This window comes from Amblyomma maculatum, chromosome 1, assembly GCF_055883805.1.
Source record: "Amblyomma maculatum isolate TAMU_Amacu chromosome 1, ASM5588380v1, whole genome shotgun sequence".
Classification (NCBI taxonomy): domain Eukaryota; kingdom Metazoa; phylum Arthropoda; class Arachnida; order Ixodida; family Ixodidae; genus Amblyomma; species Amblyomma maculatum.
In genome coordinates, this window is record NC_139344.1 from 309,915,311 (window position 1) to 309,934,691 (window position 19,381).

The 19,381-nt window shown below is 46.9% G+C and overlaps 1 protein-coding gene and 1 pseudogene across 3 annotated transcripts in view; both read right to left on the reverse strand.

Moving 5' to 3' along the window:
• Positions 1-231: 231 nt before the first annotated feature.
• On the reverse strand, positions 232-5,874 carry LOC146207057 (uncharacterized; annotated as a pseudogene). Its single transcript, XR_014705198.1, has 2 exons — positions 1,201-5,874; positions 232-1,012 (listed from the first exon to the last, which is right to left on the reverse strand). The product of XR_014705198.1 is annotated as an uncharacterized LOC146207057 (transcript).
• A 480-nt stretch (positions 5,875-6,354) lies between these two features.
• Positions 6,355-19,381, reverse strand: part of sp3 (phosphatidylinositide phosphatase spermathreecae) — a 101,554-nt gene continuing 88,527 nt past the window's right edge. For both annotated transcript variants that reach the window (XM_084595612.1, XM_084595569.1), the window contains 4 exons: positions 14,301-14,374; positions 13,763-14,244; positions 11,655-11,936; positions 6,355-9,846 (listed from right to left, as the gene is read on the reverse strand). In XM_084595612.1, the coding sequence (XP_084451738.1) occupies positions 9,445-9,846; positions 11,655-11,936; positions 13,763-14,244; positions 14,301-14,374 (1,240 nt within the window). In that variant the 3' untranslated portion in view covers positions 6,355-9,444. The remainder of the gene's footprint in view (positions 9,847-11,654; positions 11,937-13,762; positions 14,245-14,300; positions 14,375-19,381) is intronic.

Consider the following 19,381-nt stretch of genomic DNA (forward strand, 5'->3'; position numbering starts at 1 on the left):
TTGTTAAAAATGACTTGGAAAATAAATTTCAAGGTCAAAAGTAGGTCATAATTATGTAAAGGTGTACTTATCACATGTTTATGGTGTATGAAAGAGCGCTGAACAAGGGTTGAGGGGAGCCTCAGTTTGCAAGCCGAGTCAACATTTCAATTTTGGCTTGCAAACCAAGGTTCCTCCTCAACACGTGTTCAGTGCTCTTTTGTATTGAGTAGCCATCATATTTCTCTCGTTCTATAATGTTTATGGTGTAAAATATTTTTGAATGCTCATGTTTTAGCTGCCTCTACTGTCTTCAAGCTGTTCAGCATTCCCCTTGCAGTTTTACACGTTTTATTAGTGTACATAACATCTATTCACACATTGCCTTAATAATGCATGTGTGATGCTTAGCTATTTTACTGTCACTAGAATTTTGTAATCATTCAGCAATCATTGTGGGCACTGCAGCCTAGGATTTGTACACCATTCTTCTAGCAGCTGTTGCAGTATTTAGCACTGAGCAAGATCTCTAGTAGTATATCATCCAGCTGGCGTTTTTATCTCTGATATGTGAGCTTTTTGCACTCTGCATACAGTACCTATTTGTATAGGTAGCTTCAATATGTTGAAAGAGAACGGCTTCTTTGAGCCCAATAATTATTCTGCAATATACATGTCAATGTTGTATGGTCATTGTACATCAAGGTAAGTGTGCTGGTATGTATGATGTCTCTTTCTCAATAAAAACACTCGAATGAAATGCAGCGGCCAAGAAATAAAAATGTTTCTACTGTATATATGTAGCAGGAAAAAATCTTTGGTGCCATTTTCCGATTCCAATAAGCGTCATGGATATTTAATACCTTGCTGTAATGCTACGCTTTTTGATTCAAGCACGTTTACCACACAACTAGTGACCACAGCCAACTGTGCCAGGCTGCAAGGTGATAGCAGAGAAGGGACAGCAAGTTGGGTCTGGGATGACTTGGCATTGGTGTAAGCAGCCATGACTCCAGTGGGTAGTCACTGTCTCCTGCATAACCAAACAATGACATCCACTTAAGTCTGCCTTTTGCATGTTTTAGTATACAATCAAAGATCCATACCAACTAGCCCACAGTGAGGTGGTAAACATTCACAGGAATGCTGGCAACGTGTCACAGGGCTGTTCAAGTAGGACAGCCTTATAGCTTCACAGTGATATAAAAATGTTAAGATTACCTGCATAGTAGTAGCAATAGTAGTAGAAGACTTTATTGAGGCGCAACACTTAGGCGCCTAATGCATCAATGGCCTGCTGGACGAGCAGGCGCAGTTCTTCTTCACCCTCAGCACCAGGCCAGTCCACCCAGGTCCAGATAGTATGGGAGGAGGTGGAAAAGAATCCCGATTGCAATGCAACCGGACATGAAAATAGGCAGTGTGAAAGGTTGGCATAAGGGGAAGGGCAGTTGGGGCATGATGGATCACGACGGAATTTGTAGATATATATCCGTGCAGGGGTCATGAGTGTATTCAACTGTATTTGCCAAAGGATATGAGCCTCCCGAACGACAAGATTAGGATGAGGGTCGGGGTAGAGCTTGCGGTCTAAGCGAGCAGCATTGTAATATTCGCTGATGATGGCGCGAAGAGACAGTCTCGACCCGCCCTCCAAGGATCTTGGCCAGGGGATGAACGGTGCCCGGTTACGAGTTTCACGGGCGAGATGGTTCGCCAGCTCATTGCCGTCAATCCCCAAGTGTCCAGGGATCCATTGGAGGAAGACGCGACAGGGCTGCAGCGCCACAAGTGCAGCCTCGAGCTCCGTGGACAGATGATGTGTTAGACTTTTAGATTGAATGGCACGGATAGCAGCCTGGGAGTCAGTGTATATAATATACTGAGGCACAGGTGGGAGAGAATGGAAACTTTGAATTGCAATGAATGATGGAGAGGACCTGGAGATAATATAGAGATAATATCTGGAGGGTGGAGAAAGGGGCCGCTGGTGTGTGTGACGGGTAGATAGACGAGGATGAAAGAGGACCTGGCTTCCAGACCTGCGAGGAGCCACATAAGAGGCATCCGTGTAAGCGACTCCATGGGTATTGAAGGGCGGACTATGATGAGAGGCAGCAGCATGTCGGCGGCCAGCATGCAGGACCGGCGACATATTCGCTGGAAGAGGAAGTATACGGAGGTTTGTGGCCTCTGGAGGGGAAGGCGTTGGCAGAGGGACTGACTGGATGGGGGAAATGTTAGCCTGGTTGAGAAGCCAGTGTCCATGAACTGTGCCGGAGAGGTGAGCTACCTGTCGGTCACGGTGAAAGGAAAGGAGACTGCGAAGAGGATCAAAACGCCCGGTGGCATAAAGCTTATTGGTGGAAGTGGTTATGGGAAGACAAAGAGCAGCTTTATAAAGGCCGTGAAGAGCTGTTGCAAGTGTGTCTAGTTGGCCCTGAGTGAATGAAAGATATGGTATAAAGTAAAGGAATTTGTTAAGAGCCAGCGTGGGAGCCAGTCGAGAGGCGTGAGCTTCCCTCAGGCCAGAAGACCGTCTCACAACTCGACGAAGTAAATGGGGGACATTTTTGGCGTCATGCAGAGGCATGCCAAAAACGCAACATTGAGAAACTTTGGGGATTGGGGAGCCGCCCAAGGTAAGGGAGATCACCGAGTTGTGAGCTCGTTGATGAGCAGAGTGAGTCAAAAGTAGGAGTTCTGGCTTCTCGGTCGCGGGGGACAGACCTGCATGGTCAAGAAAGCAAGAAACGATATCCAATCCCTGCTGAATGGTGTCTTGAACGTGACCAGAAGATCCGCGCGAGCACCAGAGTATGATGTCGTCGACGTAAAAAAAGTGCTAAAGATCGGGAATAGACGATAACTGAACCACGAGAGGAGCCATGGCGATAGTAAAAAGGGCGGGTGAAAGAACGGCACCCTGCGGGGTACCGCGGGTGAGACGGTGGGGTGTAGAAGTGAAGTTCAATGCTCTAAAACGGGCCTCTCAATTAGAAAGAAAAGCTCAAATGTAGATATACCTGCGGGAGCCGCAGTCGGTGCTGGAAAGGCAGGTAAGAATATGGTCATGGGAGACACAATCGAATGCCTTGCGGACATCGACTGTGACCAGGGCGTGAAGCTGAGAGCTAGCACAGGTGAAGAAAGTATGCTGAAGTATGAGGAAATGGTCCTGTGCAGATACGCGGGAATGAAAACCAATGAGGGAGCGAGTTCGAAACCTCCAAATGCCTACTAAGCCTAGTTAGCGCCATTCTTTCCATCGCCTTGTCGATACAGGAGGTCAGAGAAATGGGCCGGAGGTTTAGGAATGAGAGAAATAAGTGAGGAACTCCAAAACGATGGCAGAGAGCCTTCTTCTCAGGCCGTGTTATAGAGGTTGAGAAGGTGCTCTTTTGCATTATCGGGAGATTGCGAAGAGCGGAGTAAGTGATCCCATCTTCACCGGGAGTCGACCGAGTGGCGTTAGCAAGAAGTTCAGCTTCAAGCTCGCGTAGTGTAAAAAGGGGCATCGAGGTTATTGCTTGCACAGCCTGTGTATTCAGGGTAAAAGGGGGACAAAGGGGGTGGGAGATAAAGGTCTGCAAGGGTTGCGAAAACTTCACCGGGAGACTTTGTGGCTAGGGCTTTAGCAAGAGTCGGTGCAGGGGTGGCACCAAGGAGGGTTCGAAAAAGAGTCCAGGTTGATTTTTTATGGAGCGCCGTGTCAAGATTGTTGCATAGGGTATTTCAACGAGAATCCTCAAGCGTAGCACAATATGTCACGATATCGTCTCGCAACTTTGAAAGCGTGGTCTGCAGTTGGATGTTGCGGGATTGCAGTCTGGCTGTTTGGAGAAGCTTTTTGTGACGCTTCCATAGCCTGATGAGATGGGGGTCGGGGTCAGAAGTGGGATATGCAGCGGTCTCTGTGCGAGTAGAGGATGAAGCCGCTTGGAGAAGGGCTTTAGTCCACTCCTCATAGGACGTGAAGGAGGCAGAGGAGAGGAGACAGCGAAAGGCCTGCCAGTCAGTATGTCGAAGCGCTGTTTGCGGGCGGGTCCCCGAAGAGGGACAGAGATGAAAATAATATAGTGGTCACTAAGACGGGTATCGGCAGTGGCTGACCACTGAGGTGATATAGGACCAGAACGGTAAGTGAGGTCAGGGGTTGTGCACAAGCACTACAGTTTCTTAGGCAGTAAAGAGATTTCAAACATTGAATATTTGGTTGCTGCTGCCATAACACTAAATTTGTACTTTAACATGCATTCATATGCATAACTAGCCCGTCTTATGCATGCAGCTTCAGCGAATTCAGACAATCGATCACTCGCTGGAATGCAAGTCAGCTTCTCTGCAAGGCTCGTATTCCAACCAAAAGGTCTCGTTATCACACAACACTCTTCTAGTTCTTGCTGCAACGAAAAGAAGCAGGCGCTTTTTGCAGCGTACTCACACTTTCGAGTAGCGAACGTGTCGTAGGGAGGGAGCGTAACGAATGGGGGCAAGGCACTACAATCCCTAGTCCCTTCGTCCTGTATTTTACATATAAAGGGGAGGTATATACAGCTATTGAACTTTCGTCAGGTCTCGCTGGGTAATCTTGAAGACAACAACTGGAAAGAAAAGAGAACTTTCCTCTGTTCGTTTCTTAACATTGCGAGAGTGGGAACGAGTCCTTTTGGTTGGAAAACAAGACTTGCAGAGAAGCCAGTTTACAGCAAATGGTCGATTGCACATATTAATGCATATAATCAAGATCGTTCGATGACCGACGCGGGTTTGTTACAGCTTACCCAAGAAAAAGTCGCAGGCGTTCAGCAGGCCTTCGTTCACCTTTCGGCGCACAGGAGTACCACTAGACGAACACATCGTTTGGAGGCCTTGGTCCGGCGGGGCAGCGAGAGTCAAAAGTGCGTATGTTCGCGTCGCAGATCTGTAATAAAATAGGCACAATACAAGTTTACAATGACGTTTCGAGCTTGTAGCCAAACACACACACAGTCAAAACCAAAATTTACTCACTACTGTGATGTTCACAATGTAGAACCAACCCCTTGCCTAGCGACTTCTTTCCATATCGCACCGCGGCGCCTTGACGACAATCAGCGTTCCGCCCGATGGCTTCCGCTATCGGCGCACGCACCTGCTGATCGATGCCTATGCGATGCAAACGATGTTACGTTCCCGACGCAAGCTGGCAGCCCCCGATAGCAAAAAAACGCGGTGCGCATGCAGCCGCAGTGGCTGCGCACTCGTCCGTGAGCTGCGTGAGCCCCCGTTCATCGATGTTCGTCGGCAATCGCCGCACAGTCACTCCACTTTCTGCTGGTTTCCGAGTTGAACAGAGTCGGAACAACTAGTCCGGTACGTCAAATGCGTCTTTGTGCTCCCTCCTACGCCGTGGATCGCACCGACACAACTGTCACACAGCCAGCGCATCGCAAAAAAAACAACCACAATTTTTGCTCTACTCAAGCTGACTGGTTTTGGGGTTACCTCATTTTTCAGCGCATGGGCAACATCACCACTTTAGACTTAACCATGACGTAACCGCTGTCACCAGTGAGATCAATGATGACGCATAACTTCAATATGGCAGCCAACCAATAGGAGTGGGGCAAGTTGAGTGGTTTGAGACTGGTTTTGTATTGAGAGCGTTACAGAATTCCCCCCCAGGTCACCACTATCTGTAATGTAACACTTGCTGTGGCCTCAACAAGTCGATTATATTTTTGAGCACAGCTCTTTGGCGCCCATTTCTGGGTTTCGCAGCGGCGTCGGCCTCGTAACCAGTTCCGCCCCTCTTTCAGCCCCCCCCCCAGTTCGAGCTGGCGCTTCGGCAACCGGAGCCTCGCAGGAAGAGGGGGGGGGGGGTACACTCAGCGGCGAACGATGGGGGCAGGAGCGCGGTAGAACAGCGTCGTCGCCATGCAGAAAAAGGAAGAAGCCCCCCCCCCCCCCCCCCCTTCCTGAGTGGCGGCGAGGGTGCTTTCCAGTTGCCGAAACGCTGGCTCGCTAAGCCGATCACGGTGCGTGCATCCCGTTCTCATTCGATAGCGGCGTCAAAGGCATCAGTCAGTCGCTGCTATCTGTTCGTCGCGCAACGTTCCTGTGGACCCACGCGCTGCCTTCCACAACCTCCTGATAACTCAATTGCTCTCTTCATTTCTCCGACTACGAAGCTTCTTTCATGACAGCCAAGGACTGTTAGTGGAGTGCTTCTTGTAAGAATATGTGTGAAAAATTAAAAAAAGAAAAGTCTAATTGTACATACGTGTCTTGCTCGAAATCTTTGCCTAAATCTTTGCACCACTTTCATGTATGCGAAACTGGTGATTGTAAGAGAAAATTCACAAAATTTAGCTAATGAAAATGGGCATCGGGTATAGTTTTTGCAACAGTGAACTTTAATCGACAATTGCTTACATCGCAAGCCGTGTGTACAATCACCACTAAGCGCCGGTGTAACCCGGTGTGCCAAACAATGCTATAAGTGGCCTGCAACAGTTGTCGGCGCTACTTGTGGAGAGCAAATTGAGGCTATTGAGTATGGTCACCAAACACACATCTCTTCCTATAGTAAAGCGGTGACGAAAGCGAACCTTTATTAGAGCACTGACCCGTTCCAAAGTGCCGTCCGGCATAACCGATTAGGTCTAGCAAAGAGTAGGGCAGGCAGAGAGCAGTGCAGTTTGTCACCTTTTGTATCTATGGAAGGAGGAGGCACCGTTGCCGAAACCTACGTATTTGTGCAGGCATGCTGCTGCTGCATGAGTATAGCAGGCAGTTCTGATAACATCTGTCTTTCTGGTACGAAGCTAAGGAGCGCTACACTGCTGCGCCACCCGACCACTCCGGTCTCAGCTCCGGTGACCGACGAAACCATCCGCTGACCATCACCGCACCGTCCGCGGCAGCCTTCGCAAGCTTTAGTGAATGAAAATGGCCATCAAGTATAGTCATGCCGTTGGTGTATTAGAACGGTTAGAATGCTGCCACGCTGGTACATGGGTGCAATGAAAGCCGAAAGGAGCCAACTAGCAACAGCAAGGTTGCTTGGACGTCAGAAAACTTGGAATATCTGATCAAATATTTTTCAGTGAATCTACATCACAGTCTATGCACTGCATCCAGAATGTGATGTGATGGGTCCAGAATATGACAGCATGCATTTACATAAACTTTAATATTTGCTATGCCTCCCTTGCGTTTAATACTTGATGGTCTTCACACACAAAGGAAGCACGACCTCGTAATTTGCTGTCTCTACCCCTTTAAAAAGTCACTGTATTTGTTTCAAATTTTCAGAATAATCTGTAGGTCACTAATTTTTTTTATGAAGAATGCGCGTGTTTTGTAACTGGCAATGGTGCAAACTGATATTTGAAACTATTCAGGCAATGTTCAGCACTGCTAGGGTGGTCACTGTCAGCAAGCTTAGCCTCGTAGCCAACCTCAGCCCAACTTTGACAGCCACACCTGGACTTAGGTCGACGAGGCTGCATGCCAACAGTGGGCCTACAAAGGGCTAACATGGGGCCTACTAGGTCAAACAGTTTAAGACCAAAACAAACACAACCTAAACCCTAATTTGACCTAGATTGGGCCTATGCAGGGCCTCGGTTGATTTCTTAGTTAGGTTCAGAACTGCATGAATGGCCGATGCGTGCACCTAATGGCAGTGGAGTGGTGGGATGGCGTGAATTAAGGGAAGCGGAAGAAACTATACTGCTGGGCTATATTTTGATAATGTGGGACTTGATCGTCTTCACACCTGCCATAGCGCACATGCCTGAGGTGCAGCACTACTGTTCCATGCAATTCACAGTCGGGGAGGTCTATTTGGACAATTTCCAGCATGACAGGTCGTACCGCAATGTGACTTTCCATCTGTATTAACTGGTGCAAGCCCATCAATCCCGAAACTAATGGTTGTTCGACGTCATATAGACTTCTAAGTGAGGTGTTAGTTGGGACCATGCTCCTAGTTCAAGTTATCAAAATTACGATACTATAATGGTCCAACAAATCAATCAAGATGGAAAAGAAGCAAAAAAGGATAAGGAGACTTTTCAGGAGATAACAGCAACAATGGGCGACATCTTTTATTGGCCACTTCTAGATGGTGGCACTGTCTATAATGAACTGAAATATGGCTACCAGAACCACCGTATAATCCGGAATATAGGTCGAGATTTTCTCTAAAAAAAGCAAGCTTAAGTCGCCCTTCGTCTTATATAGCAGTTTTAGCAGAATTTCAGGCACAGTCTGTCAACAAGTGGCTTGCTTGCTCGTGAACGGACATCCAAAACTGCATCGACATCCTGCATTTGCTGGTGGTTTTTTTTTCCATCCCAAGCGCATTTATCTGCGCGTGCACTCTTTCGTTCGACCTATGAGAGTATAAAATGCCTCTTTAGCAATGAATAATGAACGGCATGTGGAGGCAGTTTACAGTGGCTTTCCAGAAAAAAGTGATGTTCGCTGAAGCCAATAGCAACATAGCCGCTCTCTCAGCGTCATTTCGGCGTTTCAGAAAATAGCGTGCGGTGCCATGGACAAGATCAGCTGTTCGCATGCAACCTTTAAAAAAATTCTGCGTAAGCAACATGCTTGATAGAACGACACACTCTGGGAGGTGGCGAGTCTTCAGACAACGCTGCTGAAAGTTTGGAGTGGGATCGTAACTCCGGTGATGCAGGGACACAGCCGATGTATGCACTTCTCCACTTTTTTTTTGTTTTTCTTATTTTCACTTCACGGTAAGGGGGTTCGACCTATAATACGGTGTATGTGGTAGTTGCTTTCCTATGCAGAGTTTCCCATTCATTAGTAATAAATGGGAGAGCGTGCTGCTCACACCTGATCCTTGCTCCCAAGTCAGGTTATCAACAGGGGAAGCAGCTGGAGCTCTCTAGGTCTGATGCGATGACCTGGATTGCCTCATCCTTGTCTGGGGGGAAAACATCCCATTCACCATTAACCCTAACTAGCATGATCTAGGTGCTCTGCATAAAATGTCCTGAAGAAGAGAGACTTGTCTGTGAAAGGGAAGTGATAAGGGGAGCAGAGCATGACTGTGACAATTTGGAGGCTGTGCAGTCAATTCTGCTGCTAGTTACTTGGTCCAAGGCTAATGCCACATGTGACAAATAGTGCGCGGAATGTTTCCAGTAATAAATGGCTCTCAGCTAGAGGCCAAGGTACACCAACTGTATGTGACGAGAACATGCATGGTACAAATACACTTTTATACAAACTCTGCAACAAATATGTACATGCCAGTTACAAATGCCTATTGAAAGCTGCCAAGCATGCAATCCAAGGCAGTTAGTTATGGCTATCACTTGGGCAGGAAGGAATACACAGACTAGTGGGGCACAGATATTTGAGCTTTAGACATGTTGGGGGACCATCAATCAAGCCTGGCTCTAAAGCACACTAGATGCAAACTAACAGATCCCATGGAGCAGCTCACAGCTCCAAGATGTGCGAGCGGCAGGCCCGCTTGCGCTGCCGCAAAGCTTCGCTCTCCACGGGCAGTGGTGCACGGTGGCCCACTATTGCTGTGGGCCGCAGGTTCAAGCCTAACGTTTGCACGCCCTTGGCGATACGTGAGAGAGGAGACAGGACCAAATCTTTCTTGATGACAATAGGCGAAGACACGGGGCTGGGACCTGGCAGCGAGAAATCCTGGATGGCACTCTCGCTATGCGACATTTTCATTTTGGCTGGCTCACGGGGGCCTTCCTCGAGCACAAAGAGCCGGTTACCGGGCGACATGCCCGCAGGTCGGCTTTCCAGCTCCTCGGATGATTTGGACAGCTGGCGCAGACGGCCTCCAGAAGGTGCTTCGGCAGGACTTTCACCACTCACCTGCAGGAGAAAAATGCTCTTTCCACCATGGCAAGCAAAAATTAACTGGGAGACTGGTTTAAGGCATCTGTTAGCACTCTCTTAGAAGGGGGCTTTTTATCATCAACAGCAGGACATTTAAAACCATGCATTACAAAAAAGGTGCCCGGGTACCACAACAGTTACACTGCTACTACGATCTCAGCTTACAATTGGTGCCTGTGCTGCATTATTTTCAGGCTCCTTCTTCATGTACAAAAAATGTATAACAAGAGTCCTAGTGTTTCTTCAAATAATATTTTCAGTCAGAGGAAAATCGCATAACACAAAGTGCCATAGTCAGTAGAATAAAGCATGGTGAGGAGGCTGTGGTACACTTGAGTAGCACCATCTTGCTACTCCCATGGGTGCAAATTTAGCTCATCATTTTCACTTTACTCGACTAAACCCATACAACATTAAAGACTAGGAAAAACAATGTTTTAGCATTGCAGATTTTTTTGTTTCTAAAATTTGAGTCATCTAAAGGCTGGTAAAGGTGTATTTGCAATATTTTCGTATCAATCATTTCGTCTGCTAAATGTACTGTGTTTTACTACACGCAGCATGTACTGCACAAGTCATTTTCTGCGCGGACTATGGTTGATAGTATTTCTTGTGCAGTCGATCGCAAACGAGGAACTGGATTCAGCAGTTTAGTGGCATGTTCCCAAGTGGAGAATGCTCGTGAGTGGGCAAGAACGGGCTTACCGTCTCTCGAATATCAGTTATTTTGCCCAGTAGAGAGCACACAGCTCAATTCGCTGTCTCAGCATGCCACCATCCTGTGCAGGCATTTCGTTTCATGTGTTAGTACCGTTTTAGAGCACAGCTCTTTGGCGCCGTTCCTGGGTTTCGCGTCGTAACCAGCTCCGCCCCCCCTGTCAGCCACCCCCCCCTCCCCCCCTCCCCCCCCTTTGCAGTTCGAGCCGGCGCTTCGGCAACCGGAGCCTCGCAGGAAGAGGGGGGGTGGGGTACACTCAGCAGCGAACGATGGGGGCAGGAGCACGCGCAGCAACCGGAGAACATGAGGAAAGAAGACGGGGGGGGGGGGGGGGGGGGGGGGGGGGGGCGTTGATAAAAACGACTGACTGGTGACGCTGACGCCGCTAGCGAGTCAAGACAACCTGACTGCGTAGAACACCGTCGCCGCCATGCAGAATGAGGAGGAGAGGGTCCTCCTCTCTTCCTGCATGGCGGCGAGGGTGCTCTCCGGTTGCTGAAATGCCGCGGCTCGCTATCAGCGGATCACGGTGTGTGCCTCCCATTCTCACTCGCTTCACTCGCTAGCGGCGTCAGCGGCATCAGTCAGTCGCTGCTATCTGTTCATCGCGCAACGTTCCCATGGGCGCACGCGCTGCCTCCAGCAACCTCTCGATAACTATTTCTCTGACCACAAAGCTTCTTTCATGACAGCCAAGAACTGGTAGTGGAGTGTTTCTTGAAGGAATACGTGTGAAAAATTAGAAAAAGTTGTCTGTAATTGTACTTACGTATCTTGTTCGAAATCTTTGCCTCAATCTATCGAAAAGGTGAAACAGCTGATGAGCTGCGCTCAAATTTCGCATTAGGAAGTAACATAATCGTGGGCAATTTTTCCAATTCAAACGGGCATATCTCCCTACCTGTGTTTCTTTCCCGGCTGTATTTCTACAAAGATTTTCTGTCTCCCTCATCAGGGCTCGCCACCACCTCCGTTCCACGCACCGTACGTACTGCGACGCATGATTTGGCCCAAGAGTCGCATGAAAAGTGTATGCCACCCTCTAGAGTAATCAAAAGCATGCTACCTGGATCTGTGGTGCCAGAGCAGTGGCCGGGGCACTGTGCTGCCGCAGTGAGGCCCGGTGCATGGCATCCAGAACAAAGTCGTCGATGTCCAGGGACTGGTGGGCCGGTGGCCGCGGCTCACAGTGTGCCAAGCGTGGGCTGGTGGCCAGAATGCCACAGCTCTCAAGCAAGGCATCATGGCCCGGCTCGTCCGAGTCACTCGAGTAGTCCGAGCTGAGCTCAGTCACTGGCTGCCGCAGCCAACGAGCCGAGTCTTCCTCCGAGTCTGATGAGCTGTCCACCTGGCATTGTAAATGTTCCAAGGGTGGCATTCTTTGGTATCTATGAATAATTCGCACACCACTATCCCTTTCAGGCACTTAATGTTAAAGTGCACAGAAATTTAGGCACTATAAGAAATTACTAAGGCTTTCGCGTAGGCCGGTTAAGATGCTTGGAAATTCCCGGGTGCGACCCCAACCAGCATTTCAATGGAGGCTAGACATCAGTGCACGTTACCGATCCTCCATTCCTCTGTCCCTTACGCTTCAGTCTACTCTAGGTCGCAACGCATCCCTTGAGAGGATGTCATCAATCTCTATGACATTTCCTGCCCTGCATACCTGTTTGACTGACCAGTTGCTTTGCAGCCACTGATTGATGATGGTTAAATCCTGTTCAGGTGAGAGGGGGTCACCTCTGGTCAATGGAATCAGGCCACACATAATTATTAAATTCCATCAATAATAAAATAATTTTTCTTATCCAATGACGAATCACCACAGGACTGGCATCCAAACCAGGGTGCATCTGCACGCAAGGCAGATGCTCTACTTCTTAAAGGTGCACTAAAGAGCGTTGTGCAAAATTTCGCGTCTATTTTCTTTTCTTCGTTTCCGTGAATGAATAGTTTTAGTCGCAGGCAACATAGGTGGAAATTAAGCCTACAGCAATAAAAATACTCTTTGCTTTCGCGAGACTCAACATCATCACTATGCAGCAGCCAATAAAATCTGTCAGTTCAGTTCAGGCGTTCAGTCGTGTCCGACTCTTCGTGACCCTATGGACCATGTCACGCCACGCTTTCCGGTCTCTCACTATCTTCTTAACATCACATAGCTTCATCTGCAATGCCTCGAGAATGCCATCTAACCATCGCGTTCGCTGCCTACCCCTTCTCCGGCGACCCTCAACCTTTCCCAACATCAAATCTTTCTCCAGCGACTCCTCTCTTCTCATCAGATGACCAAAGTAGCTGAGCTTTAACTTTAGAATTTGACCCTCCAATGAGCAGTCAGGGTTTATGGTCGACAATATCGACTGATTTGATCTTCTGGCAGTCCAAGGAACTCTTAAGAGTCTTCGCCAGCACCACAATTCAAACGCGTCAATTCTTCGGCGGTCAGCCTTTTTCACAGTCCAACTCTCGCATCCATACATCACAACTGGAAAGACCATAGCACGGGTTATACGGATCTTGGTTGGTAGACTAATGTCTCTGCTCTTTACTAGGCGGTCAAGGCTAACCATTGCTCTCTTTCCCAGAAGCAGGCGTCTCCTAATTTCATGGCTGCAGTCTCCTTCCGAGGTAATCTTGGCGCCCAAGAACAGAAAATCTGTCACAGCTTCCACTTCTTGTCCATTGATGCTCCAGGACTTGATAGGGCAAGACGCCATGATCTTCGTCTTTTTAATGTTCAGTTTAAGCCCAAACTTCCCACTCTCTTCTTGTACGCGCATCAGAAGTCTCTTGAGTTCCACTTCACTTTCTGCCATTAAAGTGGTAATGACACCCAAAGTGGTGTTTCTAGTTATGATGCAAATAACATTTTGACAGACACATTTGTGGTTCGCAGAGCATGTCACCAAAACAACAAGCAAATGATGCAAGCGCGTTGTCCACAAGATTTCTCTGCCAATGGCAGAGCAGCAAACAACTGACTGAAACTAACTTACTCTGTGCGGCAAGGTAAAAAAAAAGGGGCCGAAGTTGCAATGTTCTGACTTTATGAAATCAGACACTTACTGGCATGCTCCTCAGTAAACCCCAAAATTTCAATGTTGTTGTCCCATGGGTTAATAATTAGGACTAAGGGGTGCACAAAAATTGTGTTTATAACAGGATTACCTGGAAGGAGCCCTCGGTGAGTGCACCCAGGGTGTGGGGAGTGGGGCGCCTGGCAAGGCCGCGTACGCTGCGCATGGGGTTGAGCCGAGCAAACTGCGAAGTGACATTGCTCAGAGCGCGTGAGCCCACGCTGACGAAGGCCATGAGCTGACCCTCGTTGCGTGCCATGGCTCCCAGTGGGGCCAAGCTCAGGCTGCCGGGCCGCTCGCCCTGCACAAAGGGCAGCTTGCTCCGGCGTCGCTCCAGCTTGCCCTCGAACAGGGGCACGCTCAGCGACTTGACGCTCAGGGCCACTTTGAAGGACTCGCAGATGGCTTTCAATGACTCAATGGTCTCCTCTTCACCACTAATGGGCACCGCCACATTGTTGAAGAAGCGTGTCCCTGTCGACCGAAACATGTGGAAATAGCCACTCTGTCCATTGACCAGATAATGGAAACGGATGCAGTAGTGTCTAGACTTGAACAGAGATGGCTCAGGACCTGCAACGTCAAGAATATCATGTGACACAGGCACCACCATGTCAAAAGTTACTTACCCAATTCCATTTTCTCAAGGTCTTCCAGAAACACTCTTTGGTATTTGGTAATACGATCTGTCTGATCATCATACCTGTGAAACATAACAGATTTGACGTTTCAGCTCCCAGCATGGGGGCCTTGTTCACAATGGTAGAACATGTTTGAATAATCGCCGCAATGATCGGGTTGAGATCATTTCTGTTTAATGCACTTTTAACGCATGTGTTTAACTCTTTCATTACCATGGGGAAAGTGGCTGTTTTTCATAGGTTTCTGACAAATGTTTTTGCTGCAAATTATATGAGACATAAAAATAGGTACAATTATTACCAAGGATGAAAATAGAATGCGCATTCCAAAAACGTATCCCTTAATGCAAATGCTCAGTGCAAATATTGGGAAAAAAATTTGGGAAGCACAAAATTAATTGGATGTGAATAACCATTTTGAATTAACAAGATGATAGCTCCTGAAGGAAATAAGTTCTAGAACATACAAAATGTTTTAAATCTTTCTTGAAACTTGCCAGCAAAGTATTAAAATTATAACACAAATGCATTTTGAGACAAGTTTTTTCCTCATACTATCTGCAAATGGCTAATTTCAGCCTTCGATTTGAAATAAATTTTACTCTGTAATAAAAAAATATTAAAAGCACAATTTTTTCACTTAAGTAAATGTTGATAATAGTGATTTGAGCCACTTTCCGTTTCAACTAGGCTTGCTTTTAAGAACGCTGGAAAAAATTACAGGACCAAAAGTATAGCCGCCTTAACAGTTGTGACGATAATAAAATTAGAATATGCAGAAATTTTTCCAAAAGCCTATTCACAAAGCATGACAGACATAAAAGTGCAAATGCAGGTTGCTGCGTTTTATGCAGTGAAGTGTCCTCAAATAGCGATTCTGACTAATCAGGCATATGGCATTTAGAGCTACTTTGACAAACCTTATACCGATGCTCCCTAGCAGCCCTGCTGCGGAGTGTCAATGTAAGCTCTATCAAAAGGGTTTCTAAATGGGCTAGTTGGTGACTAAGCTCAATGTCCGGACTCAGCCAAAACAAAACCCTTCTTTGCGATGTCAGAACGACATCTCCCCATTTGTTGTCGCAGCACTACAGATGACAAAAATGTCAACCATGACATATTTCCCTCGAGTGAACGAACTCCAAGGAAGAACAAACAAATGATAGGATGAAACCGAAACATAAGCGTGCACAGCCACCAATGGGCTGGGCTCTTGCTGCTGAGTTTCAATATTGGAATCGAAATCCGAGGATGCAACATCGTCTTCTGAGCTGCTGGTACTGATAGTGTCCAATAACTCTGCTTCAGAGGCAACAAATTGCCTGAAATTTTTTTTTTTTTTTTTCGAGCGAGTGCTGTTCCCAACGTTGCCATGTTGGAGCGTTCCGCGCCGCAACCTCAATTTCAAAGGCGTTTGAAATATAGCCGCATGCGGAAAAAAATATAGTGTCTCAAGTACAAACTAGATGGCACAGCAAGTCCTTTACGGCGCTGGTGGTGCGAAATTTGAACTTTGAGTTTTCATAGTGGCATGGTGACGAAGGACGAGGTCAAGAAAGCACTAGAAACTATGAAAAGGGGAAAATCAGCTGGAGAGGATCAGATAACTACAGATTTGCTGAAGGACGGGGGGGGATATCGTGCTAGAAAAACTGGCCACCCTGTATACGCAGTGCCTGGTGTCATCGACGATACCGGAACCATGGAAGAATGCAAACATCATCCTCATTCACAAGAAAGGGGACTCTAAGGGCCTTAAAAATTACAGACCAATCAGCTTACTGTCTGTTACGTATAAGGTATTGACTAAGGTAATCGCTAATAGAATCAGGACAACCTTAGACTGCAATCAAGCAAAGGATCAAGCAGGTTTTCGGAAACGGTACTCTACTATCGATCATATCCATACCATCAATCAGGTGATAGAAAAATGCTCGAAATATAACCAGCCCTTATACATAGCATTCATTGATTACGAAAAAGCATTTGACTCAGTTGAAACCTCGGCGGTGATGCAGGCATTGCGAAATCAGGGGGTAGACGAGCCGTACGTGAATGTGCTGGAAGATATATATAGTGGCTGCACAGCAACCATAGTTCTGCATAAAGAAAGCAACAAAATTCCCATAAAGAAAGGTGTTAGGCAAGGAGACATAATCTCCCCAGTACTATTTACAGCTTGTTTAGAGGGAGTATTCAGAGACTTGGAATGGGAGCAGTTAGGGATAAGGGTAGATGGAGAATACCTCAGTAATCTGCGATTTGCTGATGACATTGCCTTGCTAAGCAACTGGGGGGTGAACTGCAAATAATGATTGATGACCTGGACAGAAAAAGTAGAAAGGTAGGCTTGAAAATCAATATGCAGAAGACTAAGGTAATGTTCAACAGCCTCGGGAAGGAACAGCAGTTTACATTAGCTAGCGAAATACTGGAAGTAGTAGGCGAATATGTCTACTTAGGACAGGTAGTAACCGCAGATCCGGACCATGGAAAAGAAATAACAAGAAGAATAAGATTGGGATGGAGCGCATTTGGCAAGCACTCGCAGATTATGACTAGCAGCTTACCGGTATCGCTCAAGAGGAAAGTATACAACAGTTGCATCTTGCCTGTACTCACCTATGGGGCTGAAACGTGGAGGCTAACCAAGAGAGTTCTACTTAAGTTGAGGACAACCCAGAGAGCTATGGAACGAAAAATGGTAGGGGTAACATTAAGAGACAGAAAGCGTGCAGAGTGGGTCAGAGATATAACTCAAGTTACCGACATTCTAGTGGAAATTAAGAATAAGAAATGAACATGGGCAGGACATGTAGTGCGAAGAGAGGATAACCGATGGTCGCTGAGGGTAACAAACTAGATTCCAAGGGAAGGAAAGCGTAGCAGGGGGCGGCAGAAAGTTAGGTGGGCGGATGAGATTAAGAAGCTCGCAGGGGTCAAGTGGATGCAACTAGTACAGTACCGGGTTAAGTGGAGAAATATGGGAGAGGCCTTCGCCCTGCAGTGGGTATAATCAGGCTGATGATGATGATGATGGTAACAAAACTGTAATTATCACTGTAGACACAAGAGGTAATAGAGTAAGCTTTGTGCATAGGGGGTTGCTCTTCAAGCGTGGGGGCAACAGCAGCCCACACCTCCATTTTACGAGCTACTGAGCTTAGTTCAAAGATGCACTTAATTATAACTGCAAAATGGTGGAGGTAACTGCAGTGCATATGGACACTCTACTTACAAACAATGCTTAGCAAGAGCAGTGTCTATGTATGCATGAAAATCAAATACAGGTATCAAAGGAGAAATCTATCTCATATATAGTGTATAGAGTAAATGCAAGAAAGGCATAGTTATTCTATAATGACTCATAGACAGTCTTGCCATATTTTGTCTATCATGACCACCTGACTAAAAAGGCCCTTAATTCCAAATGAAATTAACTGTATTCACCTAAGATCAATTGGGAAATTAGTTATGACAAGTATGACGGTCAAAATCAATCGAGTAAAACTGGACTTCCCAACTGGAACCATTTGAGCCGATTCCAAAGGGACACATAATTGTCAGGTCAAATTCCGAATGAAAGCACTCCTCTCTAACATAGTGAGTTTAGTTTGACATAACTGGTACACCCAATATAGCCACATAAAAAATCTTGGTGAATTTCGGAATGACACAAATTCATAAAATTCCTTGGCCGGGTGCAGAATTTTGGAAGCGAATCGCAGCCTAGAGCACTACACACGATCGCTGCAATTGCCAGTCACGCCATGCATCGGTTACAACACGAGCCATAACAGGTGCAAATAGGCAAGTTTCAATACTGATTTCCCAATTGGGCTTGTTTGTTCATGGGGTTCAAAGGCCTAAAGCGACTCAGGCTATGAAAGATGACGTAGTAAAGGGCTCCGGAAACTAAATACCTGGCGTTCTTTAACGTGCACTAACATCACACAGCATACCTCCTCCATCGAAAAGGGATTCGATCCCACATCCTTGGGTACAGCAGTAGAGCGCCACCACTATACTTTTTTAACAGGGGCCATACAATTTGCACTAGAGCACTGCGCAATGCTTTCATGGTCTTAACTGGCAGTATTGTAAATAAATAAATTTGAATGTACAGTAAAAGTTGGTTTATTCGAATTTCACGGGACCGGGGAAAAAGTCCGAATTACCGATGTTCGAATTATTGAATGGCCTCGAAAAAACTGACAAGAACCATTTGCATTACAGTAAATTTAGGTAAACTTGCCATACTTACTCATATAATGAACCCACTCGCATAAGGAGCCCACCCCCAAATTTGTTGCTGAGAATTAAAAGAGACAACATTGGTCAGTGCACCCCTCTGTTTCACGCCGTCGCAGCCCACAGCGCATGTCTTGGCAGTGTGCCAAGATGCTGTGCAGTGATACCATCATGGTGTATTTATCTTTTGATATTAGCTCTAGCGGTAGGGGTTGGGGGGACTTGGCAGAGTACCAGGGGCAGTGCCAGCAGTGGCTTGCTCGGTTCGTCTGGCTGCCTGGTTTTCAGTATGTTCGCTTTATCATGCTGCAACTGGGACCATCCACAAAATCATTGTAATAGCAGCAAGTCCCTTTTGAAACGAATGATGCTCAAAGCCAGTGTCATGATCACGGCTGCCCACATGCTTCCGCTGACGCCTGATGCATGGGTGGGTAGAAGGATAGACGACTCTTGCGAAAAAATGAAAAAAAAAAAAATGTCAATTTTCTTCCCCCTTCCTCAAAAGTGATATCATTTTTCTTGGAAAAAAAAAAGTGGGTTCATTACACGAGTAAATAATGGTGTTTGGCGGAAAATTGGGTAATGGTCACCTGCTTTTCAGACTAGAACATTGTGCCACTCACTAGCCCACCCGGCATCCTTCACTATGCGGTGCAATAGCAGCAGTGGCTCAAGCAGCCTGCTTCACGACGTGCTGAAGGGCGCTTTATGAGTGCAAATTTTGGGAGCAGCAGAAGAACGATGGAGGCGCGTAAAAAACCGCCATCCGAAACGCAACTGCAATTAGTTGCTGGCAGATGTGCGGCCAATGACCG